The sequence below is a fragment of the Nanorana parkeri genome, unplaced genomic scaffold, assembly GCF_000935625.1.
Source record: "Nanorana parkeri isolate BGI_ZX_2015 unplaced genomic scaffold, ASM93562v1 scaffold21, whole genome shotgun sequence".
In the NCBI taxonomy this organism is placed as follows: Eukaryota; Metazoa; Chordata; class Amphibia; order Anura; family Dicroglossidae; genus Nanorana; species Nanorana parkeri.
The window spans coordinates 2,451,164-2,477,927 of NW_017306289.1; the positions used below are offsets into that span (position 1 = coordinate 2,451,164).

Consider the following 26,764-nt stretch of genomic DNA (forward strand, 5'->3'; position numbering starts at 1 on the left):
TCTACATTTTGTATTAAAGTTGAATGTCTGTCTAGAGTTCTGCTTTGAAATAAAACTATTTGTTTAAAACAAAACAAAAAAAAATAAAATTCACTTAAATGGAGGCTTTGTAAAGGGCTTCAAAAAGTATTAGGAGCCCCTTGAGTGTCAGGCAGAATTTGATGCACAAGTTCTGACTTTCTGATAGTGGGAAAATAGGCACGCCCCAACCTGCTGTACTTTGCCAGATTAAAGAAGTGCTCGCTTTTTCTTAGATGCAAAAAAAAGTTATACTCGCCCAAACCCCGCAGCCGACTGCCTGCTAGACCGGTCCTTCTACCCTCTCTATCCCTCCACTCCAAAGGTCCCTGATTCATCACATGCAATACACTGTGTATTGGACATGAGGACACTAAGGGACACACCATCACTGCAGCGGAGGAGTAGACAGGCTGGAGGAAGCGCTCTAACAGGCAGCCACATTGGGGGTTCAGGTGAGTATAATTGTGTTATTTTCGCACTTAGGTGAAAACGAGCATTTAACCCTTGCAGTGTGAAGAGAGCCCTATTGCAAGGGTTAAGAATTGTTCCCCCCCCAGAGTCCTTCTTTAAAGTTTCCTATTCTCCATCATTGTGAAAGTTGGAATTGCTTATCATATTTTGAGATTTCCAATCTGAAGCTGAAGTGTGATGATGTTGCTGGCATTTGCTATAAATATATAATATCACCTTCTGAAAAATGAGTGCAGATGACTGACCTTTCTATGGGAATCTTGTGGTCTGGGCTCTCCTAGAGTGCCAGATGCTAGAGCTTTGGTCCTGTGGTCTGTACAGAATGGTTTTGGGGAACCTTGATCCTCCCCGTCATTAAAAGCCACATAACTAATACTCTGGTAATATCTGGGTTTGCAAAGGCATTTGGTGCAAACAACGTGGATTTCTATCCTTGGTGACTATAGCAAAATATATTCAGATTAATGTTTTAGTGTCATGATTTCGGCTTTATATGTATAAAAGGAGAAATATGACTTGTACCTGTTGCAAACATTTAATTTCTCTTTCTTTCTGACCATCAGTCAGTGGAATAAAAGATGTGTTGTGATGAGCTTTGCCTTTTGCTTATTATTTCATTAAACAATATAACATACATGTCGGTTTGCTGTGAATTCTTTGTTGGCTACTGTATCATTGCTGCCCGCTTTGATGAAATAATACAACTGGTTCTGTAATGTTCTTTAACAGTCATAGGTTGTCATAAATCTTTATAGTCTAACTCCACCCAAAAGTGTTTCTTTTTGTTGTTGTTGTTGCTGCTTAACCACTTGATGACCGCGGTGTTACACCCCCTTTCTGGCCAGGCCATTTTTTAGTATTCAGCGCTGCGGTATTTTGACTGACATTTATTCCGTCATGCAACGCTGTACCGAAATTTAATTTTATACAATTTTTTGGGGGGACAGATAGAGCTTTCTTTTGGTGGTATTTAATCACCACTGGGGGTTTTATTTTTTACTATATAAAGAAAAAATTACCGTAAATTTTGAAAAGAAAATGTTTCCCCTATATTAAATTTATGAAACATTTATTATTACCCAATTATATGTTATTGCTATCACTTTAGGGGCTAACAATTCCACCTATGTGATAGCACAGACACACTAACAGGTCCTCTTTATGGAGATTCTAAGACCCCTAATGTCACCTGGGGACCCCCAAATAAGCTGATGAAGCAGCGATCCGCTTCACCAGCTTCTCCTCTGGCTATAGCAGCTAAAGGCGGAAGTGATGTAATACACATCACTTCCGCATTCAGATGTTGGAGGGAGATCAGCAAGGAAGAAGTTGCTGATCTCCCTCCCGTCTTCATCCTGACACCCTCCCGAGCCAGTCCCAGGGTGCAGATGGGGCAGCGGAGCCTGAGATTGAAGGTGAGGGTGCAGGACGGGGGACCACGGCACTGCGGCAGAGGGGATGGCGCTCAGGGCAGCACATACAAGCGATCGGACTGCTATAGAGCCGTCGATCGCTTGTATGTGTAACAGCCGGTAAAGACTGTTTCCATGCAACTGTTTCTTTCTGCTCGTGCGCGCGCAAGCAGGTAAAAAAAGCCGTTTAATTACGGAGACCCGCCAATGGGAGTTTGACGTCCGTCCGTTTTTTTATACAACGGGTGGACGGCAAGCAGTTAAGGATAAATCATTTGTTGGCTTTGCTTTACTGTATCACATGGACTCCAGCAGTGAGATGTCACAAACCCTAATCGATTTCGCATAATGAAGTACTAACAGATCAGTGGGAAGTCGCCATTTTCTGTATGGAGTTGTGAAAACACAATCTGCCAAATGGAAGTCTCACAATTAGTATCCCTGAGACATCCTTCCATGCTCCAATATTGGCTGAGATACCAGTTTTTGCTCTGAATTACACATATAGCAAGGTGAAAGCTCTTCTTTCCCTGTTGTAGCACCTCCCTATTGTGTGCTTGGGTTTTGTCATTCCTGCCGAGTATGCAGTGCATGTGTAACGATTCTGCTGAGACGGATGTAATTATTGCACTGTTTTCTTAGAATTTATAATCCATTTTCTATTACAGACACTCCTCGGTTTAAGATGGGGTTACGTTCTGATGAACCCGATCGTACCCTGAGGAGTGTACTATACTGCCTCAGACTGCAGCAGACCGTACACAATGGGGAGCAACAGCCAGACTGCTGTTGGCTATTTCACATTGCAATAGCAGGCTGGCTATTGCACCCGCCCACTGAGAGGAGGAGTGGACCTAAGAGAGAACGTTCTCTCTCAGGTGCAATTGCCAGCCTGCTATTGGCTATTGCAATTTGAAATAGCCAATAGCACCCTTGCTATTGCTTCTGGCTGCCTACATTCAACTGTCGGCTGTGTAAGCTAGCCATCAGTTGACTTGTGAAGCCAAGCGCGCCTTAGGGATGGTTACTTGAGAGTTACTATTAACTCTCAAGAAACCAGAAACTGCAGTTAACCAGCACCTACCAACTCGTGGGTGCCAAATAACTGGGAGTTTACTATACAGTAAACTCCATCGTAAATGCGAAAGATCGGAACTCGATCGATCACAACCCGAGGAGCATCTGTAGTATGGAGACACTTCTCTTTAGATATCCCATAATGCACCTATTTGAAACATATAGGAGTACAGTGATTACAGTACCTTTCTGTAACTGTTGGAAAACCCTGGAAGGACAATGCACACAAAGCCCTGATATGTGATTGCCAAAGCTGTCCTGTTTTGGATCTTGCCCTTTGCTTGTTTGTAGATGCTAAATTCTATATTTTATAGTACTCCTATGACCATGTATTTGTCAGAGGCAAATGACTGATAAAGTACTTCAACTTTATGGTTCAACATTTATTATGCTTATTTGATTGTGGTGGTATTAGATCAAGTAGGTTTGTTGAAAAACAATCAGAGATTTGCTTTTTTATTTATTGTAAAATCTTTATAATAAATCTTTGCTGTTTGTTACCATCAGCCCGTTCATTCCTTTGTTTTTAGTGAACTGATATGCAGGTTACATTACAAAATTATTATTATTATTATTATTATTATTATTGGACATCTATGAAAGGAATTTTGGGATACATTGTTGATAGTCCTGTGAAAATGCTAGTTGTCTGCCATGTTGACCTTTTGGCTTTAGTGTATTTAAAACAAGTATATAGCTCAGTTCTAATTTCACTATAAGTACTTTTCCTAGGTCAGTGTTTTTGTATGTGATTTATTTATTGTTCATGCATAGTCTAATGTCTGTCTTTTGGGCCAGCCACCTCCCTAAATGTTAGTACAAACACTCCTGTTTAGGGCAATAGGAAGAACCACCCACAGGTAATTCAGAGCATTGCTTATCTCGAAAGAGGGGGCGGACAGTAGTTATCGAAAATAGTTTTTTTTAACTTTATTTAATCTTTATTGGTAAAAGGGTAAAACCAAGGCACAACATGTCCACAGAAAGACACTTACAGGCCAAAAGCAGAAACAACTTACAAAGACAAATGTGCATAAAGCATTCAATTGGCAATCATCACGTACAGGAGAGAATACAATAATGAGACTCACAAGATAGTCTCTAAATAAAGAATGTTGGGGAACTAGAATGTGTCAGGTGCCTGCCTGCCCAGCACCAGTTTTGTAGAGCTGGGGAGTTGAACTTGGGTCTCTGAGGTGGTGGTGGTGGTGGTGGTGCTGTAGCATTCCCTTTGAACCACCAGGAGGACTCAGCTCTCCTTACAGATAACTACTCAGCAGTTGAGGTATCTTAACCAGTTGACATCCGCGGTGTTAAACCCCCTTCCCATCCAGGCCATTTTTCAGTATTCAGCGCTGCGGTACTTTGACTGACATTTATTCCGTCATGCAGCGCTGTACTGAAATGAATTTTATACCCTTTTTTGGGGACAGATAGAGCTTTCTTTTGGTGGTATTTAATCACCACTAGGGTTTTGATTTTTTACTATATTAAAGGAAAAATTACCGAAATAAAAAAAAAAAAAAAAAAGTGCCGTCCGTTTTTTTTACAACGGGCGGACGGCAAGTGGTTAAAGTCTAGATTCTAAAAGGCAGGGTCGTGGTCTCCAATACCTTGTCCACTGGAAATGGTATCCTGTTACTGAACGCTCCTGGGTACCTGCAAAGAATTAAATCTGCAATTAGCCCAGCCTTCAAAAACTGAGCATTTCCTGTGCTCTGGGCCCATTTATTTGGGTTTGTTCCTGTGTGTGCTGCTGTTGGATTGATCGCTGGATAATATTAAGACTTTGGCCTCGCTGCCTGTTCGTGTTAGACCTCGGCCTGTTGCTCGCCTACTCTCTTGGATCCTGATTTTGTACCTGATTGCCAGTTTGTTGCTGATGCTGCTTGCCTGACACCCCCTAACCTAAACCTCAGCCTGGCTCCACTTCGGACTCCACCTTCCGCAGGTACCATACAGAGTGCAGTACAATACGTAAGGACCAATTGTACCATTACGGAATAAAAAATACAGTATGAGGCAACGCACAAGAAGACATTAAAGAGGCAGAACGAAATAAGAGGAGGAAACTTGAGTTGCTGGGAGGGAAGGAAGCAGACCAGAATAGAAGGGAGTGAAAAACCAGCTAAGTAAACAGAAACCATGGGAGACAAAGATACGACAGGAGAAGAGACACCCGATAATTCAACTAATGACAAAAAAAAAAAATTCCACTAACAGGCACCACAGGACATAGAAGGCCACGCAGAACCACACCTCCAACATGTTGAGGGGATTGCAGGGTTGATCTTGTGTAGCACAGGGGGAACACGGTACCAACGTGATACTATTTTATATCCGTCTTGTTCTTAAAATGTATTTGCATTTGAAGATTTGTGAGCAAAATAAAGGGTCTTGTCCCTCTGTTGAGGGGAAAAAGACAGCCCCAGTTTATTCTCCCATCTCGAGAGAAACGATGGGGGGGAGAGAAATCCGATGGAGTGACCAGAAGCTTGTAAATCAGGGTTAAGGCATGTCTGACCGGCTTACGTCTCCTACAGATCTCCTCAAATGCCGTCAGTCTCTTCCCAACTCCCAAAGAGGGGGGTATAGAACGCAAAAAGTGACTTAATTGGAAGGCACTCCAGGCGTCCAGGGCAGGGTCCATTAGGGACTGAAGAGATAACAGAGGTAACCACTGACCGTTAACATGAAAATCAGTCACACACAAAACGTATTCACCAGGCTGCGGAAACACCTATTCTCTAAACCAGTGGGGAGTGGGGGAAGGCTGGATCCCCAATCACCACGGTGAGCGGAGAAGGAAACTGAACTAGAGGAGGACCCGAAAGACATTCCGCCCAATGTGGAGCGTAGCCCCCACTGTAGGATGGTTCGCCAGCTCAGAGGAGAGGGGACAGGAAAGCCAAGGAAGGCCCGCTAATGGAAGGGAAGATGACTCCAAGTCCATAGAGACCCACTGTTTATGTTGTGTGTTGCAGCACTAATCAACAATCCTATTAAGATGAACAGCCTTATAATAAAGTTCGACATCTGGAAGGCCAATCCCACCACTCGATTTGGGTCGATTGAGAAGATGTCTGCTAATTAATGCCATAAGAACACAAATGTAATAGTCGTTGGAGCCAGGAGAAGAACTGTGGAGGCAATCGGATAGGTAGGGCCTGCATGAGATAATGGATCCTAGGTACGATCGTCATCTTGGAAAGGGTTTTTTACCTCCGTGCAATTACATTGTCCTGTGAAAAGTGTTTAAGCTTGTCATCCGATCTGGCCTACAGGTAGATCAGAAGTTTGTCATCTAATGTCTAGCCACATTTTGTAGTGTAACTGCACCTTTCATTGATATTGTGGGTTACCCTACTGATGGCACCCCTGCCATTCTTCTACTCGCCTGTCCCTGGTCTAGCGAGATATCATATACAAAGTTGTAGAGCCACTTGTCCAAATCTTTCAAGCTGGGCCATGTGCTGTGCAGGTTCCATTCCTTTAGAGAGTTTGTACTACACCGGAGCACCACGTATGAACTCTGCATAGGATTAAAAGAAGAGCGCACAGCACATGTGCAAGACTGAAGATTTTGCAAATGCCTCTGTGGAGGATAACTTGTAGGATTGGAAATAGGGGAGCATAAGACTGGCGAGTGGGCTGTGGCCACAGCAAGCTACCAAATGAGTGTAACTGCAAAGGTTACCTTGTGTTTTTCAGAGTGCTGCAGGAGCCACAAAACCAAAGGCACTATATTCAGCAAATTGTTACCAGAATTCTAATGGTTGCTCTAATGATCTGTCCTTATTGAGAGTCTTAAATCGGGTATATAGACATTTATATTTTCTTTCTTCAACCTGCAGGCTGAATGAAGAAGTTATAACAGATTCCTCCATCCACGCTAAACAGTGTGGATGAACGAATCTCCCGGTGCTTCTATTGTGTTCAAACAGTGGCCACCAGCCGCTGTCTGAATACCTAAATGGTGCAGCTAATTGGCTGCAAGCTCTGTTCAGTGAAAGATTTTCTAACAACACAATCCTTCAGCAAAAGTTAATCTAATGATCGACTTCTGAAGTAATAGGATCACCAAAATGAACAAATGTTGGCTGATTCCTGCGCAATCAGCCGAATTTCGCTCTGTGTGTACCCGGCTTTAGGACAGAAAAGTGTGGAATTTGTTTCTCGCATTAACTTCATTAACATACAATGCACAATCCAGGCTTTTAACCCTTTGTTAAGACGGCCAGTGTTCAAATCTACTTTACACATTATAATGAAATGAGCCAGCATAGTAAAAACACGGTTAACAAACCCCTCACAGCCGGTCCTGATATTACAAAGAGGAGAAGCAAGGTGAAATGTTGGCAAGTAAAAAGCAATTTAAACTGCAAGACGCAGTTTTTAACTTTTTACTTATGCTATGTGAATGGGAACATGTAACAAATATAAAATAGGCGTTATCCCAATTTGGCTGAAGTGAGTGATTTTACACTCATCCTCATAGTTAGAGTTGACATGTGACAATTAAACTGTCACACGTCGGCTCTATTGATCGGGATGTGAGAGAACACATACTGTCCCTCGCTCACTCCCCGCAGGGATTCCCCTCTCCAGTCCTCCAGTGCTGACTGGAGGAATGGACGGGGAGCGGTGGGCACAGCTGGAACTGCCTCTAGATAGGCAGAGCCAGCTGCCAATCAGCCAGTTGGGTGGATCCAGACAGTATTGTCGGGATCCGTCCCGGCTGCTGCGCTCTCAGTATATAGTGGACAATAGCTTGCAATATAGTGAGCTTTGGGTCACGGGAGGACGTTAGTATATGTCCTCCTGTGACCCTAAAGAGAACTATGGGATAAAAAGGTTACCCCATAGTTCTCTTTTTAAGTATATTCTCAGTAATTGTTTTACAAATAAAGTTTTCAAATAACTTTTTGTTGTTGTTGCATATCTGTATTTTTATTCCACATCTGTAGATGGCAAGGACATACATGCTGCAATGCTGGGGTTCTGTTATTTTTAGTACGTTTTTGATTCATTGTAATTTTGTTTAAAATGTCTTCTTAAGAAAGCAATGTCAGCTAAATCTCTTAGATGATGTACAGCAGGGAAATCCATTTAAACTGACCGTTTGGGAAGTTCCCTGTGGCTGACTCAATCGCTTGCAACCTTCTGGAATGCTATATAAACAGATAAGACGGGTTGTACTTCCCAGAGGCTGATTAGCAGAACAGGACAGTCGGCAGCTCAAGCACTGCAGAGGCTTTTACAGGTTGTCTTGTATCACAATGATCATTGTCATCGGATTGACTGTACTACACTGTGAGAAATATGGTCTGACTTCATTAAGAATTCATTTGTTGCTTTGCACGACTAGTATATTGACTTGTGTTTTTTTTCTGGAGGCATACACAGCTATTAGAACTTGTGTTCCTTGTTCTGTACTTCCGGATACTTTGTATGCTGTTCATGTTTCTTTATGTGAAATGTTTCTTTGTCTTCAGAAAACTGGAGTGCCCATTTATTTTAGTTATAGGGTATCATAAGGTGACAAGTATTGAGGACTACTGGATGCATTAGATTGTAATTTTACAACATGTTGTGTTATTTCAAGTACTGAGAGGCGTTATACAATGATTGTTTCCCACAAAGCTTCTTTTGCTTGAACTCATTTTGTTTTTCTTTTTAAAGTGCAAAGGACGATGCTGACCTTGATGCTCTTGCCGCAGAGATAGAGGGAGCTGGAGCCTCCAAGGACCAAAAAGCCAAAGGGAAAAAAAAGAAAGACAAGAAAAAGCCAGAATTTGAGTAAGTAAAGTCAGTGACTTTACATTGTGTGTGTGTGTGTGTGTGTGTTGGGTTTTTTTTTTTTTTTTTTAGGAAGTATTTTAACCCCTAACAGATTTATTTATTTTTTTTAGTTTGTATGTCACCACAGAAAACATTCATATTTGTCCTGGAAACTTTCATATTGATAGTGAGAACATTTTATATTTGTCCTGAGAAATCCAAAATTATGAAGTTGTTACTAGAACAGAAGGTGAGGGAAGTCTTCCTATGGGGATGCCTGTTATAATGACAACTCTGGGCTATTCACAGAAGGGTGAAGAGTTTGGAGAAGACAGGAAAAGTGAACAATCTAGGACAGCATAGCTGAACTGGAAAGTGAGCTGAATTGAAGACTTTTTCCAAATCTGCTATTTTGGCCTAGATTGTTGCCTTCTTCAGGCACTTCACCCTTTTGTGAATAGCCCTGAACTGTCCCAGTAGGACTTTCCTGTACCTTTCTGGTTTGTCCCCAGCAGGGAAAAGAATGAATGGTTTTAACTAGGGATGCACCGATACCAGTTTTGTTGGTATTGAGTACGAGTACTGATATTTATATATTTCGGTACTCATCGATACAGAGTACAGATACTGGTATTTCCAGGTACATGGAGCCGGCTTGCCGGGCAGTGTCATTACCCATCAACCGGCTTTTTGATTGCCTGGGAAGCCAGCTTCGTAGCCAATTGGCATCGAACCGACCAAACAGATCTAATAACATAGTGACACAACCTCCACCCTGCAGACACTCCATTCTCCTCACACCCATATCTATCCTCAGGAACAGTCATTACCGTACCACAGATGTCCCTGGGCAGATACTGCTCTCCGAGCCGCGTTACCTCTCCCGGATCTGGCCACGTCTGTCTCGCGAGATGTACAAACTCCGTCTGACTCCAGTGTGTGTACAATGTCTGCACCACCTGCTACTGTGCATGCCCGGCGCACTCACTCAGAAATTCTCTAACAGGGTTATTATTATACCGCCGATCACGCAGCTGGTGTGGGCGCTGTACACAAACCAGAGTCAGGCGGCATTTGCACATCTCGTGACATTGAGACGTGGGAAAATCCAGTAGAGCTAAAGCGGCTTGGAGAGGGTGTCTGCCCGGCTGGCCGAGGGACATCTGTCGCCCGGTGATGACTGCTCCTGAGGATGGATATGGGTGTGATGTGAGGGGAATGAGGTGTCTACAGGATGGAGTTTGTGTTACGTATTATTAGATCTCTTTGGCTGGCTCCATGCTGGGCTTCCCGGCCAATCGGCATCCAGCCGGCCAAACAGCATGGAGCCGGCTTCCTGTTCCCTCACTGCACTGCCTGTCGGAGCATTTGGACGAGTACGTGTACGTGTATACGTACTTGGTATTGGCACCAATACTAGTATCTGTGCATCCCTAGTTTTAACCATTGCCTACCTTATCCAAAACTAATGTATTGTGTGCCAAACTTTGCCCTACTGAATATTGCCATGAAATTGCCTTTAGCTGTTGTGATAGCTATACATTTCTTATAAGACAACTTTTTTTTTTTACCGTGTATCAGAATACAGTACTGTAGTATTTTTCACACACTTATTAAAGTGACACTAAACTTGAGTAAAACCTTATAAATGCACTCAACCCTAATTATTAATAAAAATGTATCTTATTTGTGTATCACTCAGCTGTAGATCCTCAAATCATCTCTGAATTCCTGATGACATTGTCCTTCCTTCTGGAGGGTGGCTACTTTTGTTCCCCATGGTCCCTGTGTTGTAAAGTAGCCACCGCTCCAAGTTCACTCCCGGATGGACTACAACCTCATGTTTAGTTTACCAATTTGTATTAAGATTGTAGTCCATCACGGTAGTGAACTTGGAGCTATGACTACTTTACAACACACACAGGAACCATGGGGAACAAAAGTAGCCACCCTCCAGAAGGAAGGACAGTGTCAGCACCAATTGAGAGATGATTTGAGGATCTACAGCTGAGTGATGCACAAATAAAATACATTTTTGTTAATAGTTAAGGTACTTGAAGATTTAACTCCTGAGTTTAGTGTCACCTTTTAATAAACAGCAATCTCGTGCCAAATGTAGTGAGCTGCAATAGCTCATCTATTGTACACAAAATATAAATAATTGGTGTCCCGCTAATATAACAAAAATAATATACTATATGTAAACACTTATTGAATCTATATGTGCGAAATCAAGTGATCAACAGTAACCAATCAAAACCATATATCATATAGTGTATAAAGTTCACACAATCATACAATGTTATCTGACTTGTGTTGTCTCCCTGTTCCAAGTGATCACATCTAACATATGTAATATCACAAAATATAACACTCCTTGAAGTCTTAAATGAAAATATCTATACACTAGTGTCCTTTTTGCAATCCAATCTCTGTGAGCCCATCTCCTGGTGCAATCACACGAAAATCCAATCTTTACAGGTAAGCGAGTTCAACTGCCCAGTGCTGTCGCACAGAATCCACAATTAACAGTTAACTCCAGTTCCTCCACCAATGTGCACACCTCCGCACACTATCGCCTCTTGCCTTGCAGTTAGACCTCGATTAGGTCTAGTAACAGCATTCCCTTTATTCCACTATATACACTTTCACAGACTGTCACCATCGGTAATCTCTCATAGTTCTCGATTTAGATCCAAAAAATGTAGAGGTAGAAAAAAATCCATAGAGCGCATCATGTGTCTGGAGGGACACAACGTACGTCGGGTGGAGTCGGATAACAACAGCAAAAGGTTTCCCAGCACACTCACCAGCCAGCATGCAAAAAAACGTGTCTCACAGCTAAGGTTAAAAACAGGCGTTTAGATACACGTCTTCTGCAGAATATGTGGAGTCAGATGACGCGAGTTTGATGCGAGGAACTGAGGCTTTCTGAAAGTGTGGAGCTTTTAACTGCATGGATATTGGATTTTATTAATTGGGGACGCTTTGTGAGTAGAGTTTAAAAAAACAAAAACATTTTACTTAAATGATGTGCACTATGATTTTTTTTTTTCAATTAATCGGACAAAAAAAAAAATCTTATTTAAAATAAAATGCATAGATGGAGTTTTACAAACGTAAAGTTTACTTTAGAATAAAATTGTGTGCACATTTTTTGCACTCGCACCACCGTGAGGAGGTGTGTTTGGGGTGCCATTGCAAGTAATGGCACTACAACGCACATCCCGGAGGGGAATTTTCAGGACAAAACCAAAAATGACCCTTTATTATATAATATGTGTGTGTGTATAATAAAATAATAGTGTGTGTGTGTGTCACTCCGGCGCAAGCGGTGAAACCTTGCATGTGTAGCGCGATTGCCGCTTTTCTGTTTAATATTTTTTGGGGGGCGGATATTTTAATTTAATATAATTTTTTTATATTTAAAAAAAATATATTTTTTTAACTTGCTATCACATGGGGGGGGGGGGGGCCTCACAAGCCCCCTATGTGATAGCACATTGGAGGTGACAGGTTCTCTTTTAAGGTGGGATTAGGGGTCTTTTAGACCCCTAGTGACACTTTTCCACTTTACTGGGTAATGAAAGCTGCCTGCTGAGGCAGCTGAATGTCAACATAGCAGGCAGTGGCCGTGAGCAAGAGCCAGCCTGGTATTGGCCAATTTAAATTGCAATAGCCAGTAGCAGGCTGTGATGTACATCACTTAGCTCCCCAATGCAAAATTGTGTGTTTTTATTAATTTTACATTTTATTTGCCATGGAATTGCACAATCAACCTGAGGCATCCAGGCCAGCATGCAAGCTAATCATTAACCCGTTTCCGCGATCCATATAGATATGTCAGCATGGCCACATATATATGTACAGCCTATGTTCGGTGCTGGTAGTGCAGTCACTGATGACGCCTGCTTACTGTTTGATTGGGGGCCAGTAGGATGGGCTCTCGATCACATGGCTGCTGTGACAGTCAATTACAGTGATCGCATAGTTGGGAGCCCGCCTACTGGCCTCTGGCGTAAACTTCTTAAAGGGCCAGTGGGGTAAGAGGTTAAAGAGTCTAAAAATTTTTTAGAGATCATGGTTTCTAGAACTGAGCTCAATTCTGAATATTTTTGTTTTGTCTTTTAGGTGTTTTAGATTTTTGTTTTTCACTATATGAATTAGAGTTAACCAATAAAATACATATACTTGTTAATAGTATATGTGGCAACTGTTTAATAGCTAATGCTATTTTAAGTACATACCACTAGAAATGATATGTAAAAACCATTTTGTAAGGGTGATGGTTATAAAGAATGTGCAGTGAATTAGTATTAAGAGTAACCAGGCTTTACTGCATACTTTTATTTTACATGTTTTGTTTTTTTTTGCTTTACGGTCCCTTTTCATGTAAAACGTTAGACAATTTTTAACACCCTGAAATTTACTTCTCATATCCTTAAACTGCCCTGCATCTATAAGATTGCATACCCCTGTTTTCTGTACTGCCGATGGTAAGGATTGCATTTGTTCAGTAGCAGTGGAAAGAAAGCAGATTCAGCTAAAGCTATTGACCTGGTCTTTTGTGCTTTATGCCTTGCTGCCTTAATTAAAGTATATTCTGCAGTGACTAGTATGGGTAGCTGGCAGAGAGATCCTTTTTATCTCATTTTAACTGAGCATTAATTCTAAATTTTGGGGTAGGGTACAAGTTGGGGAAAATTTTAAATTTAATGGTTTGTTGGAGGTATTCTGTAAGTTTTTTTATGAATGGCTTTAGTGCTTTGAAAATTGCAGATCCAAATTACTTAAAGCGTTTGGTTTATTAACACTTTTTTTGTTGTTGTAGTGAAGACGATATTCTGAAAGAGTTGGAAGAACTGTCTTTGGAAACCCAAGGAGGGAAATCCAATAAAGATTCTGTACCTAAGGTATGTTATCTGTAAAACTAAATCTTAAAATTTTTATGTGTGTATATTAGTTGTTGAGACCACTTGCCTGCCTGCCAGCCAAGAGGGCCTAACTGTACAAGCCCGTCATTCTGCACATGTCTGCTTGGCAAAGTTTTCTTCATTTGTAACCAACAAAATGGTAGCCACCAAATCTATTATTGAGGATAATGGAAACGAGCCACAAGCGATACAGTTGGCCAGATCAGCCGTCATGTGTACAATTCATTCAGCTTTAGTTATCAGTGGGGATAGTTTGTCTCCTCTGGTCATTAGGCAAAAAAGTCTTAGATAATATATCTGGCCTACAAGGGCTATGCAGGTGAATTGGTTGTGTGACTACCTGATAGTAAAGACCAGTGTGTGTTGTTTTTTTTTTTTTTTTATGGAAATATACATATTTTACACTGGTGGCCAGAGCATATTCAACTGTTGGCATGAAGGTCTACTATGTTTAAACCCTTCTCCAACAACAAACTTGACAAGAAAATAATTATATGAGGAGGACAGAAATGTCCTTTCCTTATTAAGTGTGAAGTGTCATTTATACGAGACTCTTGGGAAAATACATGCGTATGAGTTTATTTTTCAAAGATTTCATTCTACATACTTTAATTGAAATTGCATGCCGGTGCCCACTCATGAATCCCCCTCCTCAATGAATGCAGACCCCCACAATTATTAGGATGACCTGCATCAACAAATAATCTGTGTTGGTGTACACGTATGAGAGCTATTTTAGCCACATTGGTGGGAATATTGATGATGATGATGATGATGATGATGATCTCTTCATGATGCTGCATGGAGAGCTCCAAACCAGGAGGGAATTTTATGTTCAGAGTGTAAAGGTTCGGCGGAGATAAATTGGTTGGTTTGGATTTTTGTAGCTGTTTTTTTAACAATTTAAAGTGAATGTGTTGCTAATATCAAGAAATCCATACGAGTTACCTGCAAAGAAGATGGTAAATACCTACCGCCTGTGCCTCTGAATGCTGCTGTAGTACAGAGAAATTGCTGGAGTCTCTTCAGAAACTAACACTTCCTGTGTGATCACCTGTTCCCCCACTGCACTCAATGATTCTTCCGGCCAATGAAACAAAGGTCTGCAGGAGGCCCAACTTTTTTTGAAGAGACTTCAGAGGACAATTTATTTGCATTACAGCTGTATTCAGTGACACGGGCTGCTGGAGATAAGTATTTGCTATCTTCTTTGCAGGGAACTCTTCATTTGTATCAACAGTCTCCTGAAATATGTTTGTAATGTGCACCGATTTGCTCATTTTTTTTCTAGCAGGCAGAAACTGAAGATCCTGACGCTTTTGACCCAAAGCAGGACAAGAAAAAGAAAAGCCACAAAGCTAAGAAAGCCAGTGTTGATGATGATGACGATAGTGATGAAATGGAAAGCAGAAATACAAAGCCCAGAAAACCGGAAAAACCCCAAAATCTGTCAGATAGTGATGATGATGATAACGATGATAACTTTAATAAGAGGTCTAAGAAAGGCAAGGGCAAAAGCGAGGCCACCAATAAAAAAGGCCGCATTACAGAAGAAGCTAAGGATCAGGATAAGGAAGAAGCAGACATCCCTGGGGATAGTGATGAAGATTCCGATGAGTTCAGTTATGGGAAGAAAGGCAAAAAGAAAGAACAGAAGCCTAAGCCTGCCCCTAAAGTAGAAAGTGAGGAGGATGAAGGGGAGTTCAAAATGAAGACAGCAGCTCAAAAGAAGGCTGAAAAGAAGGAACGTGAGCGCAAGAAAAAAGAGGAGGATAAGGCCAAATTGAGGAAACAAAAGGAGAAAGAGGAGATTGAGGGTGTTAAAGAACCTGCGAAGGCTGAAGTTCCTGAAAAAAAGCCAGAAGATGTGGCAGCTCCCCAAAAAGACAACAAAGCTGTAGTTGAAGTAGAGGCTGCAGCGGCCGCTGACATGGATGAAGGTAAGGGTGTTTTCAGTAAAAATGCATGCTGTGCATATGTGCTAGATATATACTGCAACATTGTAATATTTCTCCTTTTCCTTTGAGTTTCAGATAGGCTTAATATAACCCTAAAGCAATGTATTTGCCATGTGTTTTTCAGATGATGATGGTGATAAAAAGAAAAAAGACAAAAAGAAGAAAAAGGGTGAGAAGGAAGAGAAACCGAAAGATAAGAAAAAGAAGGGTCCTAGTTTAGCCACTGTGAAGGTCATGCAGGAAGCTCTGGCTAAACTGAAGGAAGAAGAGGAGAGGCTCAAGAGAGAAGAGGATGAGAGACTTAAAAGGCTAGAAGAGATGGAAGCCAAGCGCCTTGAAGAGGTACTCTACCTACTCATTTTGCTAGGACGAAAAAGCCTTTATTGTGGCTCCCCATTACTAGCTGTTTGCTAAGTCTTATCTTCCTGGATCATTCACAAGTTGTCCACATTCGGTTTCTGTAAATAAGCCTTTACTTTCTGTTGTATGTGCTGGCAGCCAATAGAGGGCGAAAAGCATATTTTTTTCAGTTTGTATTACATACTTAGCTTAATTTTTTTTAAAAATGTTACCACGTTTTTTTAACTATTAGGGGCCACCAAGTCTCCTTTTATGTTACTAGACACTTTATATAGAAGCACATAGGTTCTGTCTTCTGTCAATAGTAACTAATGTTTTCAAGGATTTAATTCTTTGAGTCGTCTACCAGCAATGTATCTTGAGCTTCAAGACATGAATGATGGTCTGCTTTAAGAGTCACCACACATATAAAAATGTAACTATACAATCCGCTTTAGATTTACCAAAGCTATGAAATATGAGGACTGCCTAGTCTAATCAATCAGTCAGGCCCTTGCACTACACCTTGCCTGTTTGGTAATGCAAAGTGCAGTAACTCATAATGTCAGCATGGTTTTTTCTGCTGTTAAGCGGATAAAGGTGAAATCTTGTTGCTATGTCTTACTGCACTAAGCACTGCCATACAGTGAGAAATCTAGTTTACTGATTCCCTGTCTGTCTTTGTTAGGAACGACTGGAGCAAGAAAGGAAAGAAAAGAAGAAACAAAAAGAAAAGGAAAGAAAAGAACGTTTAAAAAAGGAAGGGAAGTTGCTGACAAAAACGCAGAAGGAGGCCCGGGCGCGAGCTGTGGCTACTTTGAATTTCCTTCAAGCACAGGGTGAGTGTAATTACCTTGTGGAATTCTATCAAATCAAAGGCTTAGAACTTGGCAACCTCTTTTGTTCTTGTTTCCATTTGGAGGATTTTCAATCACATCCTGTGTGGCCAATGAGATTTTGTATTTATTCACATATTCCCTGTTCCCTGCATTTGTTATGACGAATATATGCATCTCCTGTTCCCTAAATCCTTTGTTTCTTCACAGCTGGATTCTATAGCGATTGAGTTGTTACTTTTACACTTTCACTTTTTAACAGGTGTTGAAGTGCCATCTAAGGACGGTCTGCCAAGGAAGAAGCCTGTGTATGAAGACAAAAAGAAAAAGAAGCCACAGCAGCAGACACCGACTAAAGAAGGTTTATCCTTCGGTTCAATTTTTGTGTTAGTGCACATATAGACTGTAGGCGGCTGTAGTCTGTGTCAAAACATACTAGCTCACCTTCTGCAACCTACACATAAAAATAGGATGCCTGTTTATGCGGCATTCACTGTTGGCTTACACTGACCAGTTCCTGCCACTCTGTTGTCCTAACATCTTGTAGAAGAGTCAATTGTCCGTGGTGAATGCCTGTTTATGTTGACCTTGGATTCATCTAAGACAACATCGACCATGAAGAAAATAAGGAAAAAAGCCTCTGATTAAGAGGGCCCTGTGCGTGGAGGGATAGACACTAATAGTAGCCATTAGGGATACACCGATACCGGTATTTTGGTATCGAGTACCGATATTTATTTATTTTTTGGTACTGGCCGATACCAAATACCGATACCGGAAGTCCCATTAAGGAAGCCAGGCGGTGTGTAACGACTCGCCACCTGGCTTTCTGATTAGCCGGGAAGCCGGGCGGGGTGTAAAGACTCGCCACCCGACTTCCCGATTAGAAGGGGAGCCATCCCCATGCTTCTCGTCACTAGGTGACGAGAAAGCATGGAGCCGGCTTTCTGGCCAATCAGGAAGCCGGGTGCCGTGTAATGACGCGGCACCCGGCTTCCTGATTTGACGGGAAGCCGGCTCCATGCTCCCTCCTCATGAGGTGACAAGGGAACATGAAGCCAGCTTCCCGGCCAATCAGAAAGCAGGGCGCCTGGCTTCCTGATTGGCCCGATTCCCGACCAATCGGGAAGCCGGGCAGCGAGTCATTACACGCTGCCCGGCTTCCTGATTGGCCGGGAAGTCAGCTCCATGCTCCCTCGTCACAGGTGACGAGGGAGCATGGAGCCAGCCAATTGGAAAGCCGGACAGCATGTAATAACTCGCTGCCCTGTTTCCCGTATACCGAAAGTATCGGGCTAGGCATCGGAGCATTTGGGCGAGTTCAAGTACTCGCCCAAATACTCGGCACCAATACTAGTATCAGTATCGGTGCATCCCTAGTAGCCATATATCTATACAAGTGATGAAACTGATGTGCTTCATAATGGCAATATGTTTAGCAGAGGAGCATCAAAAACCACACTTGGTTGTCATGATGTTCTTCTAGCACTTTTTCTACATAGGCATTTTACATTTTTAGTTTGGTTTATTTTTTAGTTATTTAGTGAAAGAGCAATTGACCGATTCGTTTTTAGCTCGGATACTACTCAAATATACTTAAATGTGAATACAATTTGTTTTCACTTCAGTAGTACACTTCCTTTTTAAATAATGAGTAAGATTGGAATGAAAATGTTAATCTGTCCTTATTCCATTCAGAGCCAATAGAGGTGAGCTCTCCAGTAGAAGAAGTTGCCGTTGCTCCGTTGCCAGAGAAAGAGGAAACCCTGCTGCCAGCAGAGCCTGTTGGTAAGTATGCTATAATTCTGCCTGGAATTTTAAAAGCAATCCAATCGGGTCCTCCAAAACGGAACTCTGTTCAGTTTTCTTTTTTGGATTTAGATGGAGTATGGTGTAATCAGATGTAGACGGACACACTATCGTTTCCATCTGGCTGTCCATAGAGTTACACTGGGCTTCCGATCACATCCGCCTGAAACCCTGATAGGCGTATCTGATCAGACCACCTTCGTGAAAGGAGCCTAACAGGAATTGCCTAAGCTTTGCTTGTCAGAATGGCCTGACATTCAGCTTTAAAGTAGAGTCTTCGAGTGTGTTGAAGGTATAAGCAAGCTCTTCTATGTGATTGCAAGTAAAAGTCTTGGCAATGAAGATCATTAGCACTCAAAGGATAAGATAAATTCAAGTGTTCTTTTATTCAAAGAAGCATGTCACGCGTGTTAAATAGCCAATGTTTCAGAACCACGCCGGGTCCCTTGTATCAGGTCAAGCATAGTGACATAGGCCGGCGCCATACGTGGACATCACTACAAGCATCATTATCTTAAAAACTAGTCTCCATTGCTGTATGGTGTGGAAGGGGATATCTTTGTTTATTAATTGCAAGTTAAAGTCCTCGCTTGTCTCCAATACAATATAGCAGCCAGCATAAATGGATGGATATACAGTCGAAGAGATCAACAGTAATGAAAAATGCAGTGCTTGAAATGTCAATAATATCCTCTGCTTTAAAGTGTAAACATCAATCCTCATCAGATTGAATCTATGCAGACAACCAGGACACTCACCAGATCCACTGACCCCACAGATCAACACAGGTCTCGCTTAGTGATGATTATCCTCACCTGTGTCTCCCCGTGGACAATGGTGGATACACTCCCAACAGTAGCTCCCAGTTGTCTGCAAAGCCCTGCACTCACTACAGATAAGGACAATTGATTTATGATCTCTCTTTCCTTCCACACTTTGGATTAGTAACTTCCTTCTGGCTGTTTGTCACATCCAAGCTGTGTGCAATAAAACACTTCACCAAACTAAGCCGCCATCCAGCTGACACACAATGTGCGTTCAAAACTCTGGTCATCCAAAAAACATGTAAGGGAAGGCAATGAGAGCACTCAATAGTGCAGAGGATCACTCATAACATTTATTAAAAAGATAAAAACAAAATAAAACATACATAAGTATTTCAATAACAAGAAAAAAATCTATGCGGCTAAGAAAGTGCACATACTCAGCCCAAACCGTTTGCTCTAATTTCCACCCAACATGTTTAGTTCCAAAGAACGTCCTCGGGATATTAGATCAAATGGTTGGTGTTATAACTCATCACATGTGCAGCACCATGGCAGCTGCAAGCCAAATAGAGGCACCTTCCTTGGCTGTAAAGGATAGGAGGTTGTAGTTCTGCTTTAACGGAAAAAGTGTCCTTCATTTTGATTGGCTGCCCACACACCACAATGGACCTTTTAATACACCAGTCCCTGTTTGATTTTTTACAGTGCATCACAATCTGTGGTGTGCCGCATGTAGATGTGTCGGGATGCCATTCAAATGAATGGCACTGCATAGCTGTTCATAAGTTACAGTATGTTGCGGTAAAATATTCATTTTCCTGGGGTTTTTTTGCAATGCAAAGGTGTGAATCTGGCTTTAAAGGGGTTTTGTTTTGTTTTTTTACATACAGTAGGGATGCACCGACAATTACGCTGAAAATGGTGCTATGGGCAAAATGCAGACAGTACCAAAACGACCGAAAATTTAGCTAAAAATTCAGAGCACCCCTAGTTTCCCTCCTCCTTGCTGGGCACCGGTCTGTGTCCCCTCCGATGCCTGCTGCTCCCCCCTGCCTGTGTCGGTAGAGGCAGCGGGGATCGGATGGGACACAGACCGGCGCCCAGCGGGAAAGAGAGAAACTTGTCAGGAGGTTGTGTAGGGAAGACAAAGCTGTCACAGGAGGCCGATCTCTTTTCCAGCACCATCCCGCTTTGCTCCTCCTGTGACAGGAGGAGCAGTCAGGCTGGAGAGCGGAGTACAAACATTCAACAATCGGAAGTGATCGCTAAGTGTTTGTAAATAACTGAGGACATGGTATGTTTACTGTGTCCCCAATTATGACTACATCACTTCCTGTTCATTCATGATTGTGGACATAGTGACTCATACTATATCCACAGTTAATGAATGGACAGGAGCACTCAATATAGAGGATACCTGTTCATTTATAACCAGGGGCAGCAGAAAAAGAGATTAAGGACTCTGGGTCCTCAATCTTTTTCTATTTTAAAAGGGAAATATCAGGGGTCTGTTTAGTCCCCTGATTATTCCCCAAAGCCCCCGACAGTAAAGTACGTAAAATAATGAAAAACATAATTTAAAACATTTTAAAAAGGCTGGAAAATAAGTCCTTTTCAATTTCATCCTGACAATTTTTTTTTACATTTTGTTTTCGGTCTAAACATTTAATTTCAGTGCATCCCTATTATACAGTATACTTATATGTTATTTTTTAAAAGTGATCTATAAAATGTTGGATGTGTGCAAGTAAAGAGTAATACAATATGTTATTTCTGGTTACATCTGAACTATTTTTCACAAACCTTCCAGAGACATTTTGTACGGATGACATAAATCAGGATAGTGACACAGATAAAGAAGGTACCGAGTTGCAGGCTATTGCATGTTTTTTGCTAAGGTTTGGAAAAGGTTTGCTGTAAGCTTTGCTTGCATTATGAGTTCTTAGCCTTTGACTGCAGTTTAGATGTCTTGTAGTGCTTTAGTACGTGGGTTGCAGTGTGTTCTAATATGTAGGCTTGCATCTTGGATTCATTTGATGCCGTTTAGTCATTTTGTGTGAAGCTTATAGAATGTGACTTTTATATGCTGATTAGAAATGAGTTGGACCTTTTTTTTCAGGCATTTAACTCTTGCCTTGCTAGATATAACATTTTTTATGAAATTGGGCAAATGTTTAAAAAATGTGCATTATATAAAACCAACATTTGGATAATTTAAATACTAGTGGCTACTGCAGTTTCATTTGTATGGGTCATTACATTTCTTTTTCAGAATTCGCACACATACAGCTCTTTTCTTTACTGTAATCTCAAATTTTGTTCTACTAAAACTATATTACCTTATAAATGGTTATATAGTCTATAGTGGTTCAGCAACATTGTTGCATTGACTGAAAAAGTGCCATTTAATGCCCACTCTTCTAAAGACACTAAGGGCCGGTCACACTATAAGAATGTGCAAATGTGTGGTATCCATTTTTGTTAGTGCATGCCATCGCACAGCACAAAGGAACCACACTCTATGTGTGTGTCAGTGCTTTGCCATTCATTTTGAATGGCACCCCAATGCACCTCCTGGCGCAATGCCGCAATAGCGTGCATGCATTGTGGTGCCATGCAGTGAGAAAGTAGTGCATGCATTTCACAGCATGGCATCACAATGCACGCTATTGCAATACTGTGCGTTGCAGCACACGTCCTCTTGAAGGTGTGTTGTGGTGCAATTGCAATTCAGAATTGCAAATCAGCGCACCTAACAAGCAGTGCAACAGCGTGCACTTAGTGCTCAGATACTGTGCCTTTACTGCAACACTAAAGTGTGAACTGGCCCTAAATCTGTTTTTATGCCTGGAAAGACTGCAATTGTGTGTGATTTGATTTTAGTTATACTGAGACTTAAAGGGTTAGTAAACCCTCCTTTTTTTTGCATACATCTATTGCTAGCAAACGGTATATATATGCAAAAAGTGTTTTGAAAAGGGTTAATACTTACCTGTGTCCTTTCCCGCACGCTCCTGTCTGAAAATGTAAAAATTCTCGGGCAGCCGCAAAGCATCTCGGGGCGGACGCACACACAGTTCACATTTTCGCCCGGGACCCGAGGAGAGACACAAGGTAAGTCTATGGACGCGTGCACCCGCATGCAGACACCGTGGGAAAGGAAGTGCCAACAAGGACAGAGGAGTCGGCGCTGGATCGGAGACCTGCAGCAGCACTGGAGGGACAGATGAAAAGGACAGGAAAGAAGAGGAAGATCCGATTAAGGGACATCATTTAAGGTAAGTGCTTTAATTAACATTGGGGGAAGGAAAACATTTTTTGACTTTTAATGTCACTTAAGTCTTTTATTTGGACAATTATGAACATCATTTTATAAGAGTCCATTAATCTTCAGTCCATTGTGCTGTCTTAATAGGAATAGGCTTATATTTTACTCATTTAAAGGGAACGTTTTTAGAAGTGAACCTGTCAGAATTAAAACACGTGAACTGCCATAGATGACTTTTAAAAACCAGTAACTGCATTGGCGTGTATCCACTGCTGGTGATATAATGATATATTGGCTCAGTTTACACTAAAGCAGAGGTAGACTAATTTAGGCCCTCTAGCTGTGGTGAAACTACAAATCCCCTCATGCAATTGCCTTTGGGAGTCATGCCTGTTGCAGTGTTAATTTAGTTGGCTAAAACATTTCCCCACAGTTTTCATCAGCTGCATGTGTTCAGTGACGAGAACTAAATAAAAACTTAGTTAATTGGACTAAAACTATGAGGAAAATACATGGCAATTTTGTCTACTGGAGAATGTCGACAAAACGAAATTAAAACGATTCAGATGACTAATATTCCACTAAAACTAAAATGCCATTTTAAAACATGCAGCTGATGATGATGAAAAGCTGAGGAAAAGTTTTAGTTGACTAAATTAACACTAGCCTGTTGCTGTCAATCTTGCAATGCCTTATGGGACTTGTAGTTTCATTTATTTATAGACGCAAGCATGATGAGAAATGTTTGCCCTTTACAGTTACCCATTTCTAGATAAAAAAAAAGGTGAAATCGGTGTTCATATATACCAGCTGCCAGTTGGGGAACTGTGTCTTATTTTACTGTTCTCACACCTAAGATGTAGTGCAAAAAAGTTACAGGCCCCCTACTTTCTATCTATATACCATCTATTGTTTTTTTATTTGTACCCTGCTAGGAGGTAGGATGGTAGCTTATTTCTACACCTCAGGACTTGTATAGCTTGTCTATTGATACAGAATGATTTTAAAAAAATTGATATTTAACACCGCGTTAATAACACCCCCTCCCTCAGTCAGCGCTGGAGGATCGGAGAGGGGAGGGGGGAATCCCTGCAGGGAGCCCTGAGTGACAGTCACGGCTCTCTGCAGGGACATGATCGAGAAGTGAGCGAGCGGCGGTATGTGTCGCCTCACTTCCCGATCTATTGAGCCGGCGTGTGACAGTTTCATTGTCACACGTCGGCTCGAACTATGAGGATGGGTGAAAATCACTCACCTCATAGTTCTCCTTTTTAATATCAGCAGGTGATTTAAAAGTAGAAAGGGAGTGGTTGAATTCTAATTATGTGTGTGTGTGTGTGTGTTCTTCAAATGCTTGTTTAGTTGAAACAAAATAAGGTTTTGATTATATTTCTAATTTGATTATGTCTCCCAAACTCTTAGAAGCAGAGGAGGATGCTGGTGTGGATGACTGGGAAGCCAGAGTCAGTGATGAAGAAAAAGAGAAAGGTCTGTATTTGCCTACAATAACATTATGATGTTCGACATTCAACTTTGTTTTTTTTTGTGCTGATATTTGTTTCAGTAACACTGGTTATGCAAAATCATAAAATAATTATTGTTAAAAAGGTTTGGTCCAAAATCTAAAGTCTGATGATGTGTGTGGGAAAACTGGTTTAGCCAGTAGAAGTGCAGAAGGTGAGCCTGAAACAGCGAACCTTTTAACACTTAGAAAAACACATTCAGTAGGTCTCTGCAATACATGCACTTATAAGCCATGTTTTCATTTTTAAAACATGTGGCAAGTACAAATTCCTGTTGATACTCCTAGACATTTCGTTTACTTCTGTCTTTCTGTTTGGGCTGACAACAGGATGCCATTTCTGCACAAAAATCCCAACCAGCTCTGCCTGCTGAATTACAGAACTTCATGCATTTGCCACCCCTCTCTGGCCCACTGCACATGCATGTATTGATTTCTTTCCCCAGCTAAACAGTGCTACTGCCATTACTGTTAGGAGCCTGCCCACACACTGTATAGAAAAAGGGCTCTTTGGAGAAGTAGTTCTAGGGGCTTGCTTACTTCAATAGGAACTGACCTCCCAGTAGATACCTCTGCAAGAATTTTACAAGATTATATCAATGGGAGTATTAAAAAGTTTTCTCTCTGAAGGAACAAAGTAAAAAGAAAAAAATAATGCGGGGGCATGCGCTAGAGGGGGAGAGAGAGGTTTGGGGTAAATTTAAATAATGTCGAGGCATAATTTTAAGGTGGTGAACAATGGCAGACTGGAACATCTGTCTAACCGATTAGCAACAACTTGACCAGAACAAAGATCACATTACATAAAATGTGCAGATCTCTGTCATACCGGTTCTTTCTGTTATGCTCTTCAGACACAAAGACAGTCCACATAGAAGTCCAGGAGAAAAATGAAGAGGAAGAAGACGATGAAGAGGATGAAGATGAGGAGGATGAGGCAGAAAGTGACGAGGATGAGGAGGAAGAGGACGAAGGGGAGAGTAGTGAGGAGGAGAAGTCTTCAGATGAAAAGCCAGCAGATCCTCAGCCCGTGGCTTCCAAAGCAGCAGAGAAAAAGCCAGTGAAAGAACAGAGTTCAGATTCAGAGTCTGAATCTGATGATGATCGTACCAAAGAAGAGAAGGCGTATGATAAAGCCAAGAAGAGAATTGAGGTGCTTATATATTTTTCTAATTAAATCTCTCTCTCCTCTCTCTCTTTCCTCTCTCTCTCCTCTCTCTTTCCTCCCTACATATATTTTGAATTATCGTTATGCTTATTGTGAAGCTGTGTGGATACACATATAGGAGCGACCGTTGCTGCCTTTTTTTATTTAAAGTGCTGGCATTGACATCTATGCTTCATTGTCTAGTTAGTCACTGACCAGACTTTTCAGACTTTATTGGCTGTGTGCTTGTTCCAAGTTAATGACTCACTTGATAGGATTAGGATGGCAGCGCCAGTATAAATATACACCTTGAAAAACAGTTAAGCAATGGCAGCTCTATATTTCTGTTCCCCAGGTTCTCTGTAAGGCTGTCCAAGTTTTGCATGGTACAGACTACAAAATTCACACACATAACCTCTAAAGTCCTCCACTGGAACTGTTGTGCATATCACTATGAAAACCAAGTGGCTGTGTGTGTTTTTAAGTAATATATTATAATATAATAAATGTACAGTGCTGTGATATACATTACCTTGGTCCTATAGTTGGGGTATTTCCAGTCAGTACACAAGTTTTATTCCTTTTCATATGATTAACATTAGAGCTGCAGCTAACGATTATTTTCAAAATCGATTAGTTAGCCAAACATAGACCACCAAGAGTTCTTGTATTCAGTAAACCTTAGAGGAAGTGTAGAGCTCAATCGCTGTGCTGCCTTACTAGACAATGTGCTGGCTATGCTTATAGGAAATTGTTATGGCTGGTCACATGTACTTATAAAATTGTAAACCAGCTTAAATTTCCTAAGCTATTTAAAAAAAAAACCCCAAACATGTGAAGCTCACCATACATGCTACAACCTGACCGTACAATCTCTGTAAAATCTACTCTAGATATACCAAAGCTATGTAATATGAGTACCTACCTAAACTGTCCACTCCATTTGTATCCAGGCAGGCCCTTGCACTACATAACTGTTTGGAAATCTAAGGGGTGTGTGCTGTCCTACACTTGTACTGGCGGCCCCACAGGCTCACGGCTCTCCTAGCCTCACCAGTTCTCCCCAGCCTCCCTGGCTGTCTTCGTGTGCCTCCCAGCACACACACCACCTGACTCCACTTTAAATTCTGGGGGAGTCCTCCTGAACAATGTCCGTTCCTATCCCAGTAGGAGCTCACCTGACTCCTCTGACTTTGGGGGAGTCCTCCTGACCCCCCTCTATTCCTATCTCCCAGCAGGAGCTAATTCCCCTAGCCAGCATCCTTTCCTTAAGGGATGTGCACACCTGTGCAATCATCGGGTGCTGGTCACTACTAAAGCCTGGACCCATGACTGGAGATCTCATCCCTCCTGAATCACTTAGCAATCTCCCAATTTCAGAATCCCAGACAAAGCCTTGCTTCCTGACACCTCTGAGCCCCT

The 26,764-nt window shown here is 41.6% G+C and overlaps 1 protein-coding gene across 1 annotated transcript in view; it reads left to right on the top strand.

Annotated features, from left to right (window-relative positions):
* EIF5B (eukaryotic translation initiation factor 5B) overlaps positions 1-26,764 on the top strand; it is a 54,038-nt gene that overhangs the window by 7,383 nt on the left and 19,891 nt on the right. Inside the window, exons 2-12 of the mRNA XM_018563367.1 lie at positions 8,664-8,780; positions 13,594-13,675; positions 14,991-15,642; positions 15,779-15,996; positions 16,682-16,832; positions 17,092-17,190; positions 18,118-18,123; positions 18,528-18,617; positions 24,096-24,161; positions 24,399-24,401; positions 25,050-25,348. Of these exons, the coding sequence (XP_018418869.1) occupies positions 8,664-8,780; positions 13,594-13,675; positions 14,991-15,642; positions 15,779-15,996; positions 16,682-16,832; positions 17,092-17,190; positions 18,118-18,123; positions 18,528-18,617; positions 24,096-24,161; positions 24,399-24,401; positions 25,050-25,348 (1,783 nt within the window). The remainder of the gene's footprint in view (positions 1-8,663; positions 8,781-13,593; positions 13,676-14,990; positions 15,643-15,778; positions 15,997-16,681; positions 16,833-17,091; positions 17,191-18,117; positions 18,124-18,527; positions 18,618-24,095; positions 24,162-24,398; positions 24,402-25,049; positions 25,349-26,764) is intronic.